This window comes from Periophthalmus magnuspinnatus, chromosome 3 (genome assembly GCF_009829125.3).
Source record: "Periophthalmus magnuspinnatus isolate fPerMag1 chromosome 3, fPerMag1.2.pri, whole genome shotgun sequence".
Taxonomy (NCBI): Eukaryota; Metazoa; Chordata; class Actinopteri; order Gobiiformes; family Gobiidae; genus Periophthalmus; species Periophthalmus magnuspinnatus.
Window position 1 is genome coordinate 124,938 of NC_047128.1, and position 24,550 is coordinate 149,487.

General features: G+C 44.5%; 3 protein-coding genes across 3 annotated transcripts in view; 1 reads left to right on the forward strand and 2 right to left on the reverse strand.

Annotated features, from left to right (window-relative positions):
• The window catches only part of tpcn2 (two pore segment channel 2), a 30,316-nt gene extending 22,697 nt beyond the window's left edge, over positions 1–7,619 (reverse strand). Inside the window, exons 1-3 of the mRNA XM_033986489.2 lie at positions 7,340–7,619; positions 3,058–3,110; positions 477–553 (exon numbers count right to left, since the gene is read on the reverse strand). Of these exons, the coding sequence (XP_033842380.1) occupies positions 477–553; positions 3,058–3,110; positions 7,340–7,508 (299 nt within the window). The 5' untranslated portion in view covers positions 7,509–7,619. The remainder of the gene's footprint in view (positions 1–476; positions 554–3,057; positions 3,111–7,339) is intronic.
• Positions 7,620–9,870: 2,251 nt separating this feature from the next.
• On the forward strand, positions 9,871–17,848 carry LOC117388941 (protein NLRC3-like). Its single transcript, XM_055229200.1, has 10 exons — positions 9,871–9,931; positions 11,317–11,442; positions 11,864–11,962; positions 12,026–12,095; positions 12,196–12,394; positions 12,482–14,267; positions 14,338–14,505; positions 14,571–14,735; positions 15,746–15,792; positions 16,372–17,848. The coding sequence occupies exons 3-10, from the start codon at positions 11,931–11,933 to the stop codon at positions 16,923–16,925; spliced, it is 3,021 nt and encodes a 1,006-aa protein (XP_055085175.1). The 5' UTR covers positions 9,871–9,931; positions 11,317–11,442; positions 11,864–11,930; the 3' UTR covers positions 16,926–17,848.
• Positions 17,849–18,765: 917 nt separating this feature from the next.
• nadsyn1 (NAD synthetase 1) overlaps positions 18,766–24,550 on the reverse strand; it is a 31,171-nt gene continuing 25,386 nt past the window's right edge. The window contains exons 14-21 of the mRNA XM_033986525.2: positions 23,790–23,958; positions 22,757–22,892; positions 22,377–22,483; positions 21,188–21,319; positions 20,219–20,288; positions 19,892–20,020; positions 19,176–19,352; positions 18,766–18,807 (exon numbers count right to left, since the gene is read on the reverse strand). Of these exons, the coding sequence (XP_033842416.2) occupies positions 18,766–18,807; positions 19,176–19,352; positions 19,892–20,020; positions 20,219–20,288; positions 21,188–21,319; positions 22,377–22,483; positions 22,757–22,892; positions 23,790–23,958 (962 nt within the window). The remainder of the gene's footprint in view (positions 18,808–19,175; positions 19,353–19,891; positions 20,021–20,218; positions 20,289–21,187; positions 21,320–22,376; positions 22,484–22,756; positions 22,893–23,789; positions 23,959–24,550) is intronic.

Below are 24,550 nucleotides of genomic sequence, written 5' to 3' on the forward strand. Positions count from 1 at the left end.
TATATATATATATATATATATATATATATATATATATATAATTTATATATATATATATATATGACCCTCCGACCGAGCGGCTACAATGACATAACACATAAACACAGGATACATAAGTGACATCATTTAGGGAAAATAATCAGAATGGGTCCGATATATCGGCCCAAAAATATCGGCAGAGCTTAGAACAGACCGGCTGCTTTAGATTCTAAATAATCGGTATCGGCATCAGCCACGAAAAAAAACCCAACAACATATCAGCCGAGGTCTATTTAGGGCTCGCCTAAAACTGTGGCCGATTCTGCTTCGATAAGAAATAAACACAACAGAAGCTTTAATAAAGTTTGTAAAAGGTTTAAGAGCAGAAGAAACTGAGGTGTTTTATCTTGATGTTTAACTCCATAAATATTTCTCCACATCCGCTCTGACGGTTCAAACAAAAACAGAACATTATAGAAAATATTAAAAAAACAAACCACTGGCAGATCGTGGAGTAGTAACATCTGTACAGACGCAGCGAGCCGACGTCCACGCGATGGTTTATGGACCGATACTGAAAAAGAAACAGAAAACAGTTTGAATATCACATAATATCACATTTAGTCTATGGAAACACGTCAAAAACAAACAAACATAAACAGTTTGAATATCACATAATATCACATTTAGTCTATGGAAACACATCCAACACAAACAAACATAAACAGTTTGAATATCACATAATATCACATTTAGTCTACGGACACAGGTCCAACACAAACAAACACATAAACAGGTTGAATATCACATAATATCACATTTAGTCTATGGAAACACGTCAAAAACAAACAAACATAAACAGTTTGAATATCACATAATATCACATTTAGTCTATGGAAACACATCCAACACAAACAAACATAAACAGTTTGAATATCACATAATATCACATTTAGTCTACGGACACAGGTCCAACACAAACAAACACATAAACAGGTTGAATATCACATAATATCACATTTAGTCTATGGAAACACGTCTAAAACAAACAAACACAAACAGTTTGAATATCACATAATATCACATTTAGTCTGTATAATTTATGGAAATGGATCCAAAATAAAAAGCAAACACAGAAACAAGTGGAATGTCACAGCTAGGACATTTACATTAGCACATTTACATTAGCACTTTAGCACATTTACATTAGCACTTTAGCACATTTACATTAGCACTTTAGCACATTTACATTAGTACATTTACATTAGCACTTTAGCACATTTACATTAGCACTTTAGCACATTTACATTAGCACATTTACATTAGCACTTTAGCACATTTACATTAGCACTTTAGCACATTTACATTAGCACATTTACATTAGCACTTTAGCACATTTACATTAGCACATTTACATTAGCACTTTAGCACATTTACATTAGCACTTTAGCACATTTACATTAGCACTTTAGCACATTTACATTAGCACATTTACATTAGCACTTTAGCACATTTACATTAGCACTTTAGCACATTTACATTAGCACTTTAGCACATTTACATTAGCACTTTAGCACATTTACATTAGTACATTTACATTAGCACTTTAGCACATTTACATTAGCACTTTAGCACATTTACATTAGCACATTTACATTAGCACTTTAGCACATTTACATTAGCACTTTAGCACATTTACATTAGCACATTTACATTAGCACTTTAGCACATTTACATTAGCACATTTACATTAGCACTTTAGCACATTTACATTAGCACTTTAGCACATTTACATTAGCACTTTAGCACATTTACATTAGCACATTTACATTAGCACTTTAGCACATTTACATTAGCACTTTAGCACATTTACATTAGCACATTTACATTAGCACTTTAGCACATTTACATTAGCACTTTAGCACATTTACATTAGCACATTTACGTTAGCACTTTAGCACATTTACATTAGCACATTTACGTTAGCACTTTAGCACATTTACATTAGCACATTTACGTTAGCACTTTAGCACATTTACATTAGCACATTTACGTTAGCACTTTAGCACATTTACATTAGCACATTTACGTTAGCACTTTAGCACATTTACATTAGCACATTTACGTTAGCACTTTAGCACATTTACATTAGCACTTTAGCACATTTACATTAGCACTTTAGCACATTTACGTTAGCACATTTCTGATGTTTTGCACAAGCATCATGTATCCGAGCCGTATCTGAGCCGTATCTGAGCCGTATCTGAGCCGTATCTGAGCCGTATCTGAGTCCACTGTGTTCTGTCTGCATCTAATTATAAAGTGTTTTATTGTTTGAGACTATGGAAGTGCACTGTTAGCATGCTAGTTGTTGTTAGCTTTACCATAACAGCACAACTCTGTGGTGAAACGTGCTTATAAACTCATCATGGTGAAGCATTAGGATGTTCAGACGCATGAGGTCAGTGAAGAACTTTGGACCAAACTGTTAAACATGAACTAGTCACATTATAATAAATAAATAAAACATTATAATAAACAAATACATAAATAAAACATTATAATAAATAAAACATTATAATAAACAAATACACAAATAAAACATTATAATAAATAAAACATTATAATAAACAAATACATAAATAAAACATTATAATAAATAAAACATTATAATAAACAAATACACAAATAAAACATTATAATAAACAAATACATAAATAAAACATTATAATAAACAAATACACAAATAAAACATTATAATAAACAAATACATAAATAAAACATTATAATAAACAAATACATAAATAAAACATTATAATAAATAAAACATTATAATAAACAAATACACAAATAAAACATTATAATAAACAAATACACAAATAAAACATTATAAGGACCAAATAAATAAAACATTATAATAAATAAAAAAAACATTATAATAAACAAATACATAAATAAAACATTATAATAAATAAAACATTATAATAAACAAATACACAAATAAAACATTATAATAAACAAATACATAAATAAAACATTATAATAAATAAAACATTATAATAAACAGAAGCACTTCACCTGGACGGCGTCTTCAATGAACACGACGGCCTGCTGCACGTACAGGTCCTCTCCTGAAAAACACCAAACACACTCCATTAAACTCATCTGGAGACCAGGACCAGGACTAAGACCAGGACTCAGACCAGGACTGAGACCGGGACTCAGACCAGGACTAAGACCAGGACTAAGACCAGGACTGAGACCAGGACCAGGACTAAGACCAGGACTAAGACCAGGACCGAGACCAGGACTAAGACCAGGACTAAGACCAGGACTAAGACCAGGACTCAGACCGGGACTCAGACCATCGCCCCTCCTTTCAGCTCCGTTTCACTTGGTTCAAAGTCGTCGACTTAATACTTTATATTTATTTAACGTGTCTCCAGTCGAACAGGTTTGAGACGGAGGCTCCTCAGGACAAACTGAGACGACAGAGACACAGAGAATACAGCAGGTACATATGTGAAAAGTATTTACACACATGAAAAGTATTTACACACATGAAAAGTATTTACACACATGAAAAGTATTTATTTTTGTCACATGGACAGAGCCGTCAACAGTATCAAAAATCAGATACTAATCAATATTAAGACTAAAACTAGATCCTCATGTTTCACAGGTATCGATACTAAGAAAAGTCCCATTGACAGAAATTAGTCTGTTTATACTGATGTGTAAGACACACACACACACACACACACACACCCCATCAAACAGCAGACATACACACACACACACACACACCCCATCAAACAGCAGACATACACACACACACACACACACCCCATCAAACAGCAGACATACACACACACACACACACACCCCATCAAACAGCAGACATACACACACACACACACACACCCCATCAAACAGCAGACATACACACACACACACACACACCCCATCAAACAGCAGACATACACACACACACACACCCCAAACCACAAACAACCACACACACAATCAAACAGCAGACACACACACACACACACACACACACACCCCATCAAACAGCAGACACAGCAGACAGACAGCTTTCACATGTCTGTTTGATTTTATGTCTGCTGTCTGACTTCACATGTCTGACTTCACATGTCTGACTTCACATGTCTGCTCTCTGAGGCCTTAGGGAGGGGCCTGGGCCTCAGACAGTACAGTGTGTGTCCTCTGTGTCCTCTGTGAATGTGTCCTCTACTGAATATGTGTGTGTGTGTGTGTGTGTGTATGCGCATGTCGGGGTGTGTACGTGTAGGGGTGTGTGTGTGTATGTGTATGTGTGCGTAGGGGTGTGTGTATGCGTGTGTGTGTGTGTCGTCTTAGTAACCGTCAGAACAAAACCACTGAATGGAGAATCTTTCACACTTATTTCTATTGGAATCGAAACAGGAAGTGCAGCACTGGTCACGTGACGCGCGGGTCACATGACGCGCGGGTCACATGACGCGCGGGTCACAAACACAGTGGTTCTATGAGTCAGTCATTCTGAAGTTATAAACTTATATGAAACATAATAACACTTACATTAAAAATAACTGAAATAATAAAAAATGATTAGTTATGTCACTTTTTCCTACATACCTCCATGTTTCTTCGTAAATCTGACGTCTTCTGTGTTTATTAACAGTAAAAAGTCATAAAAATAAAGAAATAAATACGGTAACTGAAGAGTCCAAACTTTGGTCTGACGGGTTAAAATGCTTTATTTACATTTATGGCCCTGTAAGTAAATCTGTGTGTGGATCTGTATCTAAAGTGAGAGCCCAGACAAAGTGAAAACAGCTGCAGTCCCTTCACCAGAAAAGTTCCACAGTGCACCTTTAGAGTCTGTAAGTGAAACACACAGGACTGTGGTGTTTTCACCGTTTGAAACTGTGACTCATCACTGACCACAGACTCAACGTTCACACAAACAGATCTCACTGCTGACGACACATGTACCAGAAAAAAGACTGAAGAAGAGGAGGAAGAGGAGGAGGAAGAGGAGGAGGGGGGAGGAGGAGGAGAGACAGAGACTGAAGAGGAGGAGGAGGAAGAGGAGAGACAGAGACTGCCCCCACAGACTCAACGTTCACACAAACAGATCTCACTGCTGAAGACACATGTACCAGAAAAAAGACTGAAGAAGAGGAGGAAGAGGAAGAGGAGGAGGAGAGACAGAGACTGAAGAAGAGGAGGAAGAAAGGAGACAGAGACTGAAGAGGAGGAGGAAGAGGAGGAGGGGGGAGGAATTTTATGGCGTTTCACTGTTCTATCTGTGAATGGATCTTTTTTAAATATATATCGACTGGACCGATATTCACACTTTTCAGTGTATGGATAATCGGCCTTAAATCTCCAGCACAGGCCGATATTTGTCCTGATCCGACTCTGTATAAAGAGAATTTACATAATGTTTTACTCAAACGAGCGAGGAGTCCACAGACGACCTTTGGACAAACGGCTCAGACGCTGGAGACCAGTTTGAGCCAGGACCTTTGGACATTCTTATTGTGAACACGCTCGCCCCTCCACAGATCTCAGGGGGTGAGAGGAGGATGATGGGTAAAAGGAGGAGGAGGAGGGGGTGAGAGGAGGATGGTGGGTAAAAGGGCGGGTGGAGGAGGGAAGGTGTCGCTGACGGAGCAACACTCCAAACGTCTGCAGGTCACACTCTGGAGTCAGCGCCTTAAACCTGTGAAGGTCTGAGTCATTTTCACATCCTCTGCTCATTCAGACTCTTGAGTTTTAGGTGAATATTGTGATTTTAAAAAGTGTAAATGAAAACGTGAAATGATCCACAGAGTCAGACATGAGAACTATAAAGACACAACAGGACAGATTTAACATCTGAGACACTGAGGCTGATTTAACATCAGAGACACTGAGGCTGATTTAAAAGGCCTAAACCAGTGTTTCTCAAACTGTGGTCCGTTTAACCAGGTGGGACCTGGACACAGCTTCAGTTTGAGAATTTGCCTGATTTAGAGTTTAACCCACTTTTCATTTAGACCTGGTTTAGACCTGGTTTAGACCTGGTTTAGACCTGGTTTAGACCTGGTTTAGACCTGGTTTAGACCTGGTTTAGACCTGGTTTAGACCTGGTTTAGACCTGGTTTAGACCTGGTTTAGACCTGGTTTAGACTTGGTTCAGCCCTAGATTAGAGGAGGTGAAGCGTGAGGAGGAGTGAGGAGGTGCATTCAGCTGATACTCCTCCTCACACAGACACAGACTGAAACACTGTAATGACGAGCCAGAGGAGCCAGAGGAGCCACAAACACAACTGTTCAGATAATTTCTTATCGACATGAGACGAGCTGCATTTAATCTGCTCAGAAAACAAACTGGGCTAGAAGAAAGGAGAGGTTTTTATTTCACTATTGTGTCTGTAAAGATATGAACATTAATAACAGACAAATCAGGTCCTTCTTTCCCCGAGGTCGCTCCTGTTAGCGTTAGCAACAGGTTTGATTGACAGTGTTGCTAAGCGCCCGCTCTCTCTTAATCCAGCGGTGTGGACTGAAGGGGCGAGATGAGACGGGCTTAAATGTGTGATTTTCAATGTTTTCTTGAAACGTCACAGTTAAAGCCCCGTCCACCGTGTCACTACGGCCCCGTCCACCGTGTCACTACGGCCCCGTCCACCGTGTCACTACGGCCCCGTCCACCGTGTCACTACGGCCCCGTCCACCGTGTCACTACGGCCCCGTCCACCGTGTCACTACGGCCCCGTCCACCGTGTCACTACGGCCCCGTCCACCGTGTCACTACGGCCCCGTCCACCGTGTCACTACGGCCCCGTCCACCTCCACCTCCTCTGATTCTGGTTTTACACGTTTAAACTTCAGTTTCAGACATTTTAAACTCAAACCCACCTGTGCGTCGTCATGGAGATGATCTTATCCATGTCCGGAATGTTGCAGATCAGGGCATTAAACCTGACTCTCACTGACTCCATTTTCTTTACTCAAACAATCTTGAAAAAGTTCTTTCTGTGCGCGGGGACGCCCCTCCACAGATCTGACCAGTGACTATGGAGATGTGTTTAATGACACACACGGGAACATTTCACACAAGGGAATACCATCTCCAAGGAGACAAACAGCGAAAAGTTACAGTGTACACCTTTAACTGATCAAAGTGTTTCATGGAGGAAGTTTCAGGAAGAAGTTTGAGGAGTCACAGACGCGTTTGAGTTTGCGCCACTTTAAAACATGTGCGTCAAAATAAAGAGTTACGACATGACGCACGGACTGACGCACAGGACTAACACAACTTTATCTGCACTAAAACAAACTCACACAAGTGTTTCAAACTCACCTGAGCTGCCCTCAAAGCTGCACGAGTCCGCGGCGGCAGAATACGAGAGCCGCCGGCTCCCGCCCCGGCTCCTGCCCCGGCTCCCTCCGCGCTCCGAGTCCGACCAGGAGCCGTAGTCTCCGGGCTCCGCGTTCACTGCCCCCGCGGCCAACAACCGTTCCGTCTCCATCCAAACCAAACACAAACTCACAAACACAAACTCTGCTCCTCAAAGCGCCTTTTCCGCTCGAGTCACGGCGCTGCGTGACGCGCGCGCTCAGCTGACGCGTCATAAACACGAGAAGAGACTCCAGTGTTTTTAGGAAGTGGCGCGCGCCCCTCCTCCGCCCCGCCCCCACAGGAGTCACTGTACACTACAGTGACGTCAGCACGAGTCTGCACTGAGCCACAGCAAAGTGACCCGAGTCTGCACCGAGTCACAACAAAGTGACCCGAGTCTGCACCCAGTCACAGCAAAGTGACCAGAGTCTGCACCGAGTCACAACAAAGTGACCCGAGTCTGCACCGAGTCACAACAAAGTGACCCGAGTCTGCACCCAGTCACAGCAAAGTGACCGGGGTCTGCACCGAGTCACGGCAAAGTGACCAGAGTCTGCACCGAGTCACGGCAAAGTGACCAGAGTCTGCACCGAGTCACGGCAAAGTGACCCGAGTCTGCACCCAGTCACAGCAAAGTGACCAGAGTCTGCACCGAGTCACAGCAAAGTGACCCGAGTCTGCACCCAGTCACAGCAAAGTGACCAGAGTCTGCACCGAGTCACAGCAAAGTGACCCGAGTCTGCAACGAGTCACAACAAAGTGACCCGAGTCTGCACTGAGTCACAGCAAAGTGACCCGAGTCTGCACCCAGTCACAGCAAAGTGACCAGAGTCTGCACCGAGTCACAGCAAAGTGACCCGAGTCTGCACCCAGTCACAGCAAAGTGACCAGAGTCTGCACCGAGTCACAGCAAAGTGACCCGAGTCTGCACCGAGTCACAACAAAGTGACCCGAGTCTGCACCGAGTCACAACAAAGTGACCCGAGTCTGCACCCAGTCACAGCAAAGTGACCTGGGTCTGCACCGAGTCACGGCAAAGTGACCGGAGTCTGCACCGAGTCACGGCAAAGTGACCAGAGTCTGCACCGAGTCACGGCAAAGTGACCCGAGTCTGCACCGAGTCACAGCAAAGTGACCAGAGTCTGCACCGAGTCACAGCAAAGTGACCAGAGTCTGCACCGAGTCACAACAAAGTGACCCGAGTCTGCACCGAGTCACAGCAAAGTGACCCGAGTCTGCACCGAGTCACAACAAAGTGACCCGAGTCTGCACCCAGTCACAGCAAAGTGACCAGAGTCTGCACCGAGTCACAACAAAGTGACCAGAGTCTGCACCGAGTCACAACAAAGTGACCCGAGTCTGCACCCAGTCACAGCAAAGTGACCAGAGTCTGCACCGAGTCACGGCAAAGTGACCAGAGTCTGCACCGAGTCACGGCAAAGTGACCAGAGTCTGCACCGAGTCACGGCAAAGTGACCCGAGTCTGCACCCAGTCACAGCAAAGTGACCAGAGTCTGCACCGAGTCACAGCAAAGTGACCCGAGTCTGCACCCAGTCACAGCAAAGTGACCAGAGTCTGCACCGAGTCACAGCAAAGTGACCCGAGTCTGCACCGAGTCACAACAAAGTGACCCGAGTCTGCACCGAGTCACAACAAAGTGACCCGAGTCTGCACCCAGTCACAGCAAAGTGACCTGGGTCTGCACCGAGTCACGGCAAAGTGACCAGAGTCTGCACCGAGTCACGGCAAAGTGACCAGACTCTGCACCGAGTCACGGCAAAGTGACCAGAGTCTGCACCGAGTCACGGCACAGTGACCAGAGTCTGCACCGAGTCACGCAAAGTGACCCGGGTCTGCACTCATACTACTGCTACTACTACTAATACTACTGCTACTACTACTAATATTACTGCTACTACTACTAATACTACTGCTACTACTACTCATACTACTGCTACTACTACTCATACTACTGCTACTACTACTAATACTACTGCTACTACTACTCATACTATGACTGATGACACTTTATTACTGCAGCTGACAGTCCAAATGTCTCTGGTGTGTATTTCATGGTCGTCCCTCGTCCTGGATGATGAATCTTTTCAAAGTGTTTGATGAGGAGACGTGTGATTTTCTTTTGGACGTTTGGCTGGATGTTTGACATAAGGATGGAGTGACGCTCTCGTCTTCCTCCCACACTAAGGATACTGTGGTTATGGAGAAATGGACTTGGATGAAGTTTGGAGCAGTAAAAAGATCATGGAGAGTTTGTCTTTAGTCCTGGTTTAGTCCTGGTTTAGTCTTTGTTCAGTCCTGGTTTAGTCCTGGTTTAGTCCTGGTTTAGTCCTGGTTTAGTCCTGATCAGAATGAGGCCTGCACAGACACAGAGCTCAGGGGCAGCTCCTGTCACTCATCTGTGTGAAGCCCCGCCCACCTGGACAGCAGCCAATAGAGGAGCAGCTCTGAGTCAGGAACAAAACACAATAATCTACTTCCTTCAGTTAGGTGCTTTTTCTCTGACACACTTTGGACTCTTTGGATCCACTCAGGTTTCACTAGTTTGATTTTATTTAACACTGAATTTAGTCCTGGTTTAGTCCTGGTTTAGTCCTGGTTTAGTCCTGGTTTAGTCCTTAGGTCTGGTAGACTTTGGTCTTTAGGTTTGGTACAGATTTAGTTTAAACCCGAGTTGGTCCTGGTTTATTTCCTGGTTTATTTCCTGGTTTATTTCCTGGTCTTGTTATGTCGTTATGTCACAGTTTGAGAGCCCAGTGCTTTATCTAAACTTACTGTATGTTTCAAACTTGAAGAGGAAGGACTCGCTGCTGCAGATGAACTGGACAGAATCATGAGTGTTTATGTTTTTAGGTTTGTCTCTTCTGTAGCAGCAACATCCTTAAACAGGAACAACAGTGTTAAAGTGTTTCTGTTCTGATATTTCTCTTATGTTAAATATATTTAACTACATAGAGCACATGTCCATATCAGATCTATGGACGTGTGTCTTTTACTCCTCATAGTTTCTTCTTATATTTGTTGTGATGTGTTTGTTTAATTGCAGTGTAGTTTTTCTGCTCTAAACTTCCACTGTTTGATATTTCATGTTTTTATTTTGAATAGTTTTAATAATTATTATTTATTTTTTCTTCAGATCAAACTATGTTTTGTCTGTGTTTTTAATAGAACTCGTTGATAACGTCTTCTCTCATTTTTGGTTCAGATCATGTTAATAAGTCAATGTTTATGTTTCAAAATGCACCTCCAGCCTCTAGGGGGCACTGGTTACATATTTTGATAAGCCCGGGCCCCGCCCTGGCCTCAGCCGGGCCTCAGCCGGGCCTCAGCCGGGCCTCAGCCGGGCCTCAGCCGGGCCTCAGCCGGGCCTCAGCCGGGCCTCAGCCGGGCCTCAGCCGGGCCTCAGCCGGGCCCCGCCCGGGCCTCGCCCGGGCCTGTTAAAGGTCATTAGTGCAGCAGGTGTTTCATTTGTGGGAGGAGCAGTGTTTTGGCGTGTTGAGGGAGTGCAGGGACATAAAGGGCGTTTGAAGTGAATCTTTTTTGATTCAGTCGAGCTCATTTTTAGGAAACACGTGTCAGAAACACCAAACACATTTCTAACCTGGTGACTTTGTGGCACAGGCCTGGCCTCTACAGTCTCATATGTGCACTGTGCCTTTTGTGATTCATGTCTTTATAAAACAGATGCAAAGGCTGAGTTCTGATTACTGTTTGTTTGAAGTGATTTTGTGCTTTTGTGATTTCTTCTCAATGGGAAAATGTCATTGTACAGTCGTATTTCATAAATGTTTCGCTCTTTTGGCGTCTCGTCCTTTACATTTTGATTTGAAAGTGTCTTTATGGAGGTATTTGACAAAACGACATGAGATGAACCATGTGAGCAGTGGGCGGGGCTAAACAGTGTGATGTCATTCTGTAGGACTCTGGACTGAGCACGGATTAGAGAGAGACCAGACGCAGCCCCGCCCACCACCAGCAGGGCGGCGCTGGAGAGTGAACGCTCTATTGGACGACTGATTGATTTTAAACAGGAGCCTGGTCCACAGTGAGTCTGAGCCACAGATCAGATCTTGACTGTGTTTACATCCACAGAACACAGGAGGTCACATGTCAATAATCTGACAACTGCAGAAATCAGATTATGATCAGATTTTAAGTGCATTTAAACACAGACACTGAAGGATTTTAAGAGTGAAAAGGTTTGTCAAACATCCATTACATTCAGTGTCACTGTCAGGCCTGGACCAGAGTCTGGACAGGAACAACTTTGAGGTTTAAAATAACATGTTAATTATAGAATTAATTTACAGGAATAATGAAAGAGAAAATATTGTAAAATGTTTCTTTGTTCAAACTGTGGCACTGTCTGTGGTGAGGGCCTCACACTTTGTAGAAGTTTCAGACCTGAGTCATAACAGTCCCAGGTGTTTTACTGTGACTGAAGTGTGTTTTCTTCTGTGTCTCAGGATCCACCAGAAACATCCTCCGTCTGAACCTGGTCCCATCTGTGAGTCCCTCAGGAGTGACTGGTCTATGGGACGTCCACATGAATTTTCAACAGAGCCGTGAGTTTCCATTGAATAAAACGATTGAACTGAACATAAGTGTTTGATGAGTCTCTCTCACAGAGTGGAGCAGCAGGGTCCAGAGGTCTCCAGTGGTCAGCACCATCAGACACAGCTGGACTCCATATTTAAGGTCTGTCACTAAAGTTTGTAAATGTTCAGATGAATGAGAACTTGTTCCACACAGATCTGACACTGACTGTGTTTGTGTTGTTTATAATGTGTCTGTTCAGCTTCTGGAGGAGGACATCTTCACTTTTGTCCAGAAGGAGCTGAAGAAGATCCACAAGGTTCTGAGTACAGATTACCCAGAGTTCTTAGAGCCAGAGGAGGATGAAGAGCAGAGGAGCAGCAGTGAGGCTGTTCTGAAGATCACACTGAACTTCCTGAGGAGGATGAAGCAGGAGGAACTGGCTGAGTGTCTGAGGAGCAGTAGGACCATTTAACACATTTAACAAGGTTCTCACAGTCGTTTTATATTCTCTGAGACTCAGGCCTGTATCTGTTGTCTTCATTCAGGGAGTTATTCTGGAGTTTATCAGCGTAAACTGAAGTCTAACCTGCAGCAGAAGTTTGAGTGTGTGTTTGAGGGCATCACTAAAGCAGGAAACCCCACCCTTCTGAATCAGATCTACACAGAGCTCTACATCACAGAGGGAGGGTCTTCAGAGGTCAACCAGGAACATGAGGTCAGACACATGGAAACAGCCTCCAGGAAACCATACCCAGCAGAGACACCCATCACATGTGAAGACATGTTTAAAGGCCCAGCTCACACACATGGACCAATCAGAACAGTGCTGACAAAGGGAGTGGCTGGCATCGGGAAAACAGTGCTCACTCAGAAGTTCAGTCTGGACTGGGCTGAAGGCAAAGCCAACCAGGACATACAGCTGCTGTTCCCGTTCACTTTCAGAGCACTCAATGTGCTGAAGGAGAGAAGCTTCAGCTTGTTGACACTTGTTCATCACTTCTTTAGTCAAACACAAACAGAACTCTGCAGCTTTGAAGACCTCCAGGTGCTCTTCATCTTTGACGGTCTGGACGAGTGCAGACTTCCTCTGGACTTCACCAAGACCAAGGCCCTGACCGACCCCACAGAGTCCACCTCACTGCACGTGCTGCTGGTAAACCTCATCAGGGGGAGTCTGCTTCCCTCCGCTCGCCTCTGGATAACCACACGACCTGCGGCGGCCAATCAGATCCCTGCTGAGTGCGTCTCCATGGTGACAGAGGTCAGAGGATTCACCGACCCACAGAAGGAGCAGTACTTCAGGAAGAGGTTCAGAGAAGAGGCCGACGCAATCATCTCCCACATAAAGACGTCCAGAAGCCTCCACATCATGTGCCACATGCCAATCTTCTGCTGGATCGCTGCCACAGTCCTGGAGCATTTGTTGAACAGCAGAGAGAGAGGAGAGCTGCCCAAGACCCTGACTCAGATGTACATCCACTTCCTGGTGGTTCAGGCCAAAGTCAAGAACATCAAGTATGAAGGAGGATCTGAGACAGACCCACACTGGAGTCCAGAGACCAGGAAGATGGTGGAGTCTCTGGGAAAACTGGCCTTTGAGCAGCTGCAGAAAGGAAACCTGATCTTCTACGAGTGTGACCTGAGGGAGTGTGGACTGGACGCTGTAGCGGCCTCAGTGTACTCTGGAGTGTTCACACAGGTCTTTAGAGAGGAGCCAGGTCTGTACCAGGACAAGGTCTACTTCTTCATCCATCTGAGTGTGCAGGAGTTTCTGGCTGCTCTTCACGTCCATCAGACCTTCATCAACACAGGGATCAACCTGCTGTCAGAGAAAACACAGAGGTGTACAAAGTTCAATGTGAAAAGAAAACTAAAGCACCTTCACCAGACAGCTGTGGACCAGGCCTTACAGAGTCCAAATGGACACCTGGACCTGCTCATCTGCTTCCTCCTGGGTCTGTCACTGTCAACCAATCAGAGCCTTCTACAAGGTCTGCTGACACAGACAGGAAGTAGCTCCCCAACCAATCAGAAAACAGCTAAGTACATCAAGAAGAGGCTGAGTGAGCATTTGTCTTTGGAGAGGAGCATCAACCTGCTCCACTGTCTGAATGAACTGAATGATCGTTCTCTGGTGGAGCAGGTCCAACAGTACCTCAGTTTAGGATGTCTGTCTGAAGGTGGACTGTCTCCTGCTCAGTGCTCAGCTCTGGCCTTCATCTTACTGTCATCAGAAGAAGATCTGGACCAGTTTGAGCTGAAGAAATACTGTGCTTCAGAGGAGGCTCTCCTGAGGCTGCTGCCTGTGGTCAAGGCCTCCAACAAAGCTCTGTGAGTAACATTTGTTTAACAGAGGATGGTTTGATTCAACTTCTACATAAACACTGTTTTCTCTCTCCAGACTGAGCAGCTGTGACCTGTCAGAGAGAAGCTGTGAAGCTCTGGCCTCAGTCCTCAGCTCCTCCAGTCTCACACACCTGGACCTCAGTCACAACGACCTCCAGGACTCAGGAGTGGAGCTGCTGTGTTCTGGACTGAAGAGCGCCTCCTGCAGACTGGAGACGCTCAGGTGAGGTGCTCCCATGATGCACTCTGCCCCCTTGTGTCCACATGAGTGTAATGCTGTGTCTTTAGGTTGTCTGGATGTCTGGTCTCACAGAGGGGCGGGGCTGCTCTGGCCTCAGCTCTGAGCTCCGCCCCCTCCCACCTGAGAGAGTTAGACCTGAGCTACAACCATCCAGGACCCTCAGCCGAGCTCCTGACCGCTCTACAGGACCAGCGCCCCCTGCTGTGTGTCAGGTGAGAGCGCCCCCTCCTGTCTGGCACACACACAGCAGCACACTGGAGGTGAGGCCTTTAGGCACAAAGGCAGAGGAACCACCAACCCTCAGGCGACTCCCAGCTCCACCTGCATTGGTCCACATGTTGGACCTGGTTCATGGTTCATATCTGTGTAATTACTGGACCTCACAAGAATCAAACACTGGCACAAAGTTCAGTAGTAGTAGTAGCAGTAGTAGTAGTAGTAGTAGTAGCAGCAGTAGTAGTAGCAGTAGTAGTAGCAGTAGTAGTAGTAGTAGTAGTAGCAGTAGTAGTAGTTATATTTATACCTGTGTACGGTTCCTGTTGAGCCTTATAGACAGAGGTGTGAGGACTGGGTTCGGCTGAGTCCTGGATCTTGGGTTTAGACCTGGTCCTTCTCCTGGTCTCAGTTTGTATCAGTGTAAATCTACAAGTCGTGTTCTTGTTCTGTCCCAGATGTTAATGGCTGTAACGAGCGCCCTCCGCCTGACCACGACCACAGTGTGTATGTGTATGTGTGTGTGTGTGTGTCCACCTGACCACGACCACACGTTACAGTGTGTCTGTGTATATGTGTGTGTCCGCCTGACCACGACCACGCATTACAGTGTGTATGTGTGTGTGTCCACCTGACCACGCGTTGGGGTGTGTATGTTGGGGTGTGTGTATATGTGTGTGTGTGTGTCCACCTGACCACACATTACAGAGATGAAAACTCCATGACTAACTCCCCGCACACACACACATATACACACACATATTCACTTATTTATTCTCTGGGTTTGACTTTAGCGTCTGTTTCTCACTGATTCCTTTGTGGATCATTTAAAAACTCAGATGGAGCTCAGACTTGTCTCTGTCGCTCTGTACAACAGTGTGTGTAGTCTCTCTCTCACACACACACACACACACACACACACACACACTTGTACTAAACAGACTCAGTCCTTTTCTCAGGTCACATGTGAAGCTTTAATGAGCCTCTTTAATGTCCCTCTGTCCTTCAGGCTGGAGCCTGCAGGTCTTCACTGGTTAACCGTCTGCCCCTGGAAGAGTGAGTATAAAATAAATACTTAAACAGTTGTGTTTAATATTACTCAGTATTTGATGTTTGTTGTTTTATAAGAAACAGTAAAACCTCTGTCCTGAACAGTTACAAATCCACAACCAAAAAGAACCAAAACAGTAATTTATTAACAGCAGTTAGTCCAGAGCTGTGTCCACGACTGCACTCATGTTTCAGCTCAAACACAACAGTGATCTTCATTCTTCTTCTGGAGACAGTGGATTTAAACCAATCCCCTGTTCTCCTCTGAGCTCCTCTGCTGCCTCCTCCTCATCACTAGAACAACAACAGACACACAAACACTGGCAAAAGGACAGAAGCTGTGAACAAGCTCCTGAAACACAGAGACACACAGATGTGAGGCTGAAACTAAAGGAAATATAGAGGAAATATAGAGCTGAAGCAAAAGAAACATGAGCCAAATATAAGACATGATTCACAAATAAAATCATCATAAATAATGGACTTTAAATCTTTCATGAATAGATTGACTCATATTAAACTATAATTAAATGTGTGTCTCCACATGGGACTAACTGCTGCTGTGTTGTGTCTTCTCTCCATCAGATTTCTGTGATCTCACTCTGGATCCAAACACAGCTCACAGAAAACTCAAACTGTCTGACAACAACAAGAAGGTGACACATGTGACAGAGGAGCAGCCGTATCCAGATCATCAGGACAGATTTGACCACTTGGCTCAGATCCTGTGTTCCACTGGTCTGACTGGTCGCTGTTACTGGGAGGTCCAGTGGAGTGGAGAGGTTTATATTTCAGTGTCTTACAGAAGAATCAGAAGGAAAGGAAAGAGTTATGAGAGTTTGTTTGGACACAATGCTCAGTCCTGGAGTCTGGAGTGTTCTGAAGATGGTTTCTCTGTTCATCATAATAAAAAACTAACCCCCCTCCTTCAGCCCCGCTCCTCCTCTTCTGGGACAGTCGCAGTGTTTGTGGACTGTCCTGCTGGCTCTCTGTCCTTCTACACAGTCTCCTCTGACCAACTGACCCACCTCTACACCTTCAACACCACCTTCACTCACACTCTGATCCCTGGGTTTTGGCTCTGGACTCATGGCTCCTCAGTGTCTCTGTGTCGCACAGACTCACCCTCCTCTGTGTAAATACAACAAATCTGTACAAAAATCACTTTGGAAATGTTGGTTTTATTTGGACTTGATTTGAGCAGAGATTTCTTTTCTGTTATTTCCTCTCAAAGACAAACTGCAGACATCAGCCTCACACTCGTGTCTGTACTGAACAAACCACAAACTCAAACTCCACATGCAGTAAGTACAGTCTGTGTATGTGCAGATCCAGAGGCTGAATAAACTCCAGAGCCTCTGTGTCCGACGTCATCACATCTGAACATCTGCAGCAGCTCCTTCACACAATGGCACCACCAACAGGATGAATGGAGGAGGATCCTGTTCGTGACGCCATTCTGACATTTAACTCAGTTCTAACACGACTTCAGACTGAACACAACAGAACAGCAGGTTTCAGAACATTCTAAAGGACAAGGGCTTCACAGAGATGGACATGAGCACAGGAAGAACTATTCAAAACTATATACTGTGTCTTTTCAAAGGTCAAAAGTCTTGGCACTGAAATCCAGTTATTTTAAACCTAAAATGTCTCTGATCTGATTGGTCACTAAACCCCAGCATCAGGACTCAGAGCTAGTGCAGCCTCTGCAGCTCAGGGACAGAGTCTGGAGGATCTGGACACAGGTCTGTCCATAAGAGAGAGAGAGACACCTGTCTGTCTCTCTGCAGGTCCTGGACACACCTGTATGTGTCTCTGTAGGTCCTGGACACACCTGTATGTGTCTCTGCAGGTCCTGGACACACCTGTCTGTCTCTCTGCAGGTCCTGGACACACCTGTATGTGTCTGTGCAGGTCAAGCCTCTGGACACAGGTCTGTCCATTTACTGGACACAGGGTCAGATGTGAGTGTAGTACCTTTGTGAACCTGCAGGAGGCAGACTTTTATTAAACTGTTTATCTGAGTTAATATTATCTTTGTCTGATATGTAAAATAAAGTCTCTAAATAAACAGAACGCACGTCTGAGTCACATTTATTTTTGTATTTTAAACACAAACCCAAGGCACAACCCCCACAGAAAAGTTACATAGTGAACCTTTAAGAGGAAAACTGACAGAAAAACTGAAAAACTAAAATAAGAATCACATCAGAACAAGTTTGTACAGATTTACACAAAGGGAGGGCATCTGACACACACGGGGAGGGCATCTGACACACACGGGGAGGGCATCTGACACACGGGGAGGGCATCTGACACACGGGGAGGGCATCTGACACACACGGGGAGGGCATCTGACACACGGGGAGGGCGTCTGACACACGGGGAGGGCGTCTGACACACACGGGGAGGGCATCTGATACGTGTTTGTACAGATTTTTCCATTTGTGAAACATAATGTTACACAAAAACAAACAAATCTGATTGGACGATTGTTTGGTTCTGACTCGAGATGCAACGGAAGGAGTGAGGTCCAGAGAGTGAGGCCCAGACTGACCTCTGACCTCTTTATAAAACACACGATGGAGGGAGTGAGGTCCAGGGGGTGAGGTCCAGACTGACCATGTGACGGCGGCTCTGAGGCTCCACATCGAGACGAGCCACAGCCCCTGAACATTCAAACTGTCACTCACCCACAAACACAGAGCTGTGTGTTTGGAGGTCAAAGGTCAAACTGTCACTCACCCACAAACACGGAGCTGTGTGTTTGGAGGTCAAAGGTCAAACTGTCACTCACCCACAAACACGGAGCTGTGTGTTTGGAGGTCAAAGGTCAAACTGTCACTCACCCACAAACACGGAGCTGTGTGTTTGGAGGTCAAAGGTCAAACTGTCACTCACCCACAAACAGAGCTGTGTGTTTAGAGGTCAAAGGTCAAAGGTTTCATGTTTATATAAAGGCTTTAACACTGTGGTTCATTCTTCCAGAGGATCCTCCTGTGGAGAAATCTGAGACACCTGAGAAGAAACGACAAGAAACAGGTTTAAAATCCATACAATCACTTTCACAGGTGAGGGAGGGGTCACAGGTGAGGGAGGAGGGTCACAGGTGAGGGAGGAGGGTCACAGGTGAGGGAGGAGGGTCACAGGTGAGGGAGGAGGGTCACAGGTGAGGGGGGAGGGTCACAGGTGAGGGGGTCACAGGTGAGGGGGGAGGGTCACAGGTGAGGGAGGAGGGTCACAGGTGAGGGGGTCACAGGTGAGGGAGGAGGGTCACAGGTGAGAACAGAAGACACAAACATATATACACACACACAAACATATATACACACACACAAACATATATACACACACACAGACACACACACAGACACACAAACACACACCTGGGCGTCGATGGCTCTAAACTGCCAGCTCCAGCGAGTGTTGTAGAGGATCTGGCGCAGGTCAAAGCGGTTGTCGTCGGGGCTGTAGACCTCGGCGTGGTACGACGGCGTCACGGTGGACATTTTGTGTCGGTTTATGGAGTACATCCGGAAGAAGCGCTTCACTTTGTCAGACACCTGCACAAACCAGATGAGACTGTGGGACAGAAGCTGCAACAGAATCAAGTCTGGAGGTAAATGTGGCACTGATTTTCTTTACTTACCAAACAGACGGATTAAATATTGAATCATTTACTTCTATAAACTTTAAATAATAAAATACTGAAAGTGTACGATAAATAAAAACGTGGCCCTGTAATCCTAAACCGAGAAGGTTCACGCAGATTCTCCTCGAGTGTTACCAAGTAATTCAACAAAAACAAAAACATGCACGCCTGTTTTTCAAGGTTTTCTGAACTTTGAAAAGATCTAGAATTTAATAAATACAAGATGGATGTGTTTTAACGGAACTAACACACTAAATACAAAATGTCCGCCAACGCGTCTCCATAGAAACAAGCGGACGCCAGAGCCTCCAGGTCAAATGTTTGATCAGGACTCGTGTTGGAAGTAACTGGTCAGAACAGAAGCAAACTATATTTTTATATTATCATAATCATTTGAGAGTTAAACCTACGACCTAAACACGTCACATATTTGATGTGGTCTTGACTGACCTCTGCTGGTGAGAGCGTGTCCTTCCACATGTGGATGAGTTTACAGAACATACTGAAAGGACCGCACTTTGAGATCTTCCTCAGTCGGCCAATCACAGACAGCTCTGAGTACGTCATCCCCATGTCCGCCTGGCAACAAGAGTGTTTTAAAAGTTAGACAAAACTCAGATATATATAAACCATTGTTAAAAACATTTATAAACCATTGTTAAAAACATTTATAAACCATTGTTAAAAACATTTATAAACCATTGTTAAAAACATTTATAAACCATTGTTACAAACATTTATAAACCATTGTTAAACTCCAGGCTTTGGTCGTCTTACCTCGTCTGTTTGAGACACCTGTCCATCTATCAGTGGCTCCAGTTCAGCTGTAGGGGGCGCCGCAAGGATGCTGTGGAGAAGGAAATAGATGCACGTACAACTATTACCAGAGATGGACGAATTCAAATAAATACATATGAACAACTGCCACTACTACTACTATTACTACTACTTCTACTACTACATTAATTTAATATTTCATTCACCTTTTGCCTGCAGACTCTGTAAACAGTAAACAGCATAAAGTGGATGCAGACGATAATAAACGTCGATGTTTGAGGGAACTGTAACCTACGCTTCACTTTCACCACTAGGTGGCACCAACAGCTGCTCAAAAGATCCACACGCTCCACTAATACATGACTTTTTATTTCTTTGTGCTGAAAAATCTTGGCCATGTTCCTCAAACTGATTAAACACACGTAACATTATTAAAGTTCTTACAACAGAGATTAATATGGATTTAAAGATGTTTATTCATGACATCGTCCCTGATCTGAAAAGTGGGATATCACAGGACACTTTCAAAATAACACTGAGGACGCCATGTTTGTGCCACCGTAAGTCTCACTCTTTAACACTGAGGACGCCATGTTTGTACAACTGTAAGTCTCCAACACTGAGGACGCCATGTTTGTGTGACTGCAGGTCTCACCGTGTAACACTGACAAAATAAACATTCCGTACATTATTCCTGCGTTACATTATTCTGTGTTACATTATTCTGTGTTACCTTATTCTTGCGTTACACTATTCCTGTTTTACATAATTTGTTTTACGTTATTCCTGTGTTACATCGTGCCCGTGTTACATTGCATCTGTTACGCCGTGCCTGCGTTACGTCGCGCCTGCGTTACTTCGTCCCCGCGTTACATCACGTCTGTTACATCACGTCTGTTACGTCGCGTCTGTTACACCACGTCTGTTACATCACGTCTGTTACATCACGTCTGTTACATCATGTGTTACCTTGTGAGAGCAGTGAGTTTAAACCTGTCCACACAGAACTTCAGAAAGGCCTTCAGGTCGGTTTTACTGATGCCTCCGATGGGGTTGATGTCGGCGCTGGAACAATCGTACTTAGTGAAATATCCAGTCAGACTGAAAGAAGGCCAGAAAAAATACAACACGTTTAAAACTGCACTGTTGTCGAGTCTGCCGTCTGCTCGTCTCCATGGAGATGTTTTGGCTTTGCCTAAAATTACATTAAACTCATCTTTCTAGATAGAAGCAGGCCAAATCTGTGGAGAGGCGAGCTCCCACACTGCAAAATGTTTATTGAGGTATTTTTAAGCAATAAAAACACTTGTAATTTAATAAATGTATGACAGAAAAGTTTAATGCCACACTGTGGAACATTCCAGGCAAAGTAGCAACATCTCCATAGAGACGAGTTGTACTGCCATTAAAGTCTGTGTAAAGTGCAAATGGTTCTGTTTAGTTATGACTTGGTTTGGAGGGAAAGTGCCTCAGACGGTAAAGAAGTGACTGAGTTTGACGTCACTTCAGCTCAAATGAAGCACATCGAGGAGTTTAACGGCTAATCTGGAGCAGAGTTACATATCTGTAATTCAGATCACTAGTATCATAGCAACCAAAGAGCCAATCAGGAGCGAGGCTGTTGAAGGTAACGCCCCTTCCCTTTTAACAGGAAGTGGGCGCTTAGCATTAGCAACAGGTTTGATTGACAGCGTTGCTAACAGGAGCGACCTCGGGGACAGAAGGACCTGATTTGTCTGTTATTAATGTTCAGATCTTGATTTACAGACGCTGTTTATATGTTTATATTTATGTATTTATATTAGTACATATATATCTCTGTATTTCCAGACTCAGCTCTGAGTCCTGATTGGCTGCAGGTGCTGGGGGTTTAATGACCAATCAGATCAGAGAGAGACATTTTAGGATTAAAACAATTGGATTTCAGCTTTGAACCTGCAACACAAATGAGTCATGTGACGCTCATTCTGAGCTCTGATTGGACACATGAAATTATAAATAAAGGGGTCGTTATATCCAGTGTTTTTTGTTTTTAAGAATAAACCTGCATTAAACTCTTATCATTACAATATATTTGATTTGAACATGTTTATGTGGACAGACAGCTCCAGTTTATGAGATTAAAAAATAAAATGTTACATACTGTTCCTTTATTTACCTTTCATCTACATTTGCAGACCCAAGCACCAGGAGTCCTCCAGGTTTGCCCCGAGCCCAAAGGCTCAGCTGAGCGAAGAGGTACGAGAGAACCATCCGAACACGAGCCTGGACACGAGGAGAGTGAGGAAACAACACACACAAAAACACAACTGTGAACACTACTGTGAACACAACTGTGAACACAACACAACTGTGAACACAACACAACTGTGAACACAACTGTGAACACAACACAACTGTGAACACAACACAACTGTAAACACAACACAGCTGTTAAAACTGTTCTATTAACACAGCTGTTCTATCACGGCTGTTCTGTTGTTTTCAAGTTCACATTAAACTGAACGTTGACCTCTGACCTGAATGTTGACCTCTGACCTGGACGTTCTGCAGGGCGACGTTCTCTCTGTCGCCGCCTCCGTTGGCTCTAAACTTTGGAAACATCCCGGTGACGGCGGAGAAAATCCCCAGAATGCCTTTCACCGCCAGGTCGATGTTGATGTTCAGATGTGTGCTGGAAAAACAGAAGAACATTTATGTTACGGTCCAAACTCTGAATATGAACAGAAGTAACATGTGAAGTAAATGTTCCACCTTGTGATGTCATCATGTGGTGACACAGGAAGTGCTCCACTGTGTTTTTAAACTCCACACACCTTCATTTATAGAATCATTTGGATCATTTCAGTCCTGGAGTTGCCTCTTATCTCGACTGAACTAAAGGTAAAAGGAGGAGTTAAAACTCCCACTTGATGACATCACAAGGTGGAACAGAGCGTTTTGATCTTTGTAGATGTTACAGACGAATAATAAAGTGACTCAAACATGTGAGAATGAAACAAACACAACTCCAGGTGTTTGTGAGGAGGAAACATCAGAACATGGATTAAATCTACAGTCAGTTTTATATTTTTATGTTTAAACCCAAAGTTTTGTTTCCGTGGACGATTAAAGGAAAAATTTATGAACTTTTAAATCAAAATCTTAGACGGTTTCTTTAACAAAACAGAACCTTCATTTGAAATGAAAAAAAGGTTCAAAGAAAACACAATATAGACCAATCAGACGACAGCGAGCTCGACGGGGGGCACCTGCCACATCAGATTATTATTATTCATGTCGCGGCTCACCTGTCGTGCTGTGGCTCACCTGTCGTGCTGTGGCTCACCTGTCGTGCTGTGGCTCACCTGTCGTGCTGTGGCTCACCTGTCGTGTCGCGGCTCACCTGTCGTGCTGTGGCTCACCTGTCGTGCTGTGGCTCACCTGTCGTGCTGTGGCTCACCTGTCGTGCTGCGGCTCACCTGTCGTGCTGTGGCTCACCTGTCGTGCTGTGGCTCACCTGTCGTGCTGTGGCTCACCTGTCGTGTTGTGGCTCACCTGTCACATTGTCTCACCTGTCACATTGTCTCACCTGCCGATCTGCCGGGCCAGCTCGTGGGCTCTGCTCCTCGTTTCCGTGGAGGAGTTTTCACTGGACATGTAGCAGGAGGTGAAGAGGCGGCCGCACAGCTCCCTGGGATCGTCTGGACGGTACGAGTCGTCTCCCGCCACCCGCCGCACGTCCAGAAGCACCTGGGAATCTGACAAACAGGGAACGTCACGGAACAATGGGCTTTGTCAGGAATGTGGAAAATGGATCAATGGGAAATCAGGCTGTGACGCCGTAGAAACAGTTTAACAGAATAAAACAGTTTGACCAACGAAACTCCAAAAGAAACTCCCAATGAAACTCCCAACGAAACTCCCATGGACTTCATAATGCCCGTCTGTAAACATGTAGAGTCATAATCATCTGGTTTCAGATCTTTTGACGTTTCATTTCTCAAACATCGTTTTTCAGATTAAAAACAAACACAAATTAAAAACATAATTAATATCATCTTGACTTGAAATCCTAGAGGACCCAGTCGAACTTGTTCAGTTTAACAAAACCACAGAAAACTCAACCCTCCACAGAAGCACCTGTCTCTGCCGTCTCCATGGAGATGTTCCACAGTGTGGCATTAAAGGGCCCATAATGCACTGCTCTGATCGGTTCTAATGTCGCTTCCTCAGTTTGTGTAATACAGGACCTTTAATAGAATATCTCCATGGAGACAAACCTGGAAGTCACAGGACAGATCTGTGGAGAGGCGATTCCGCTCAGAATGCATGCTTTTTGAACTTATTTTT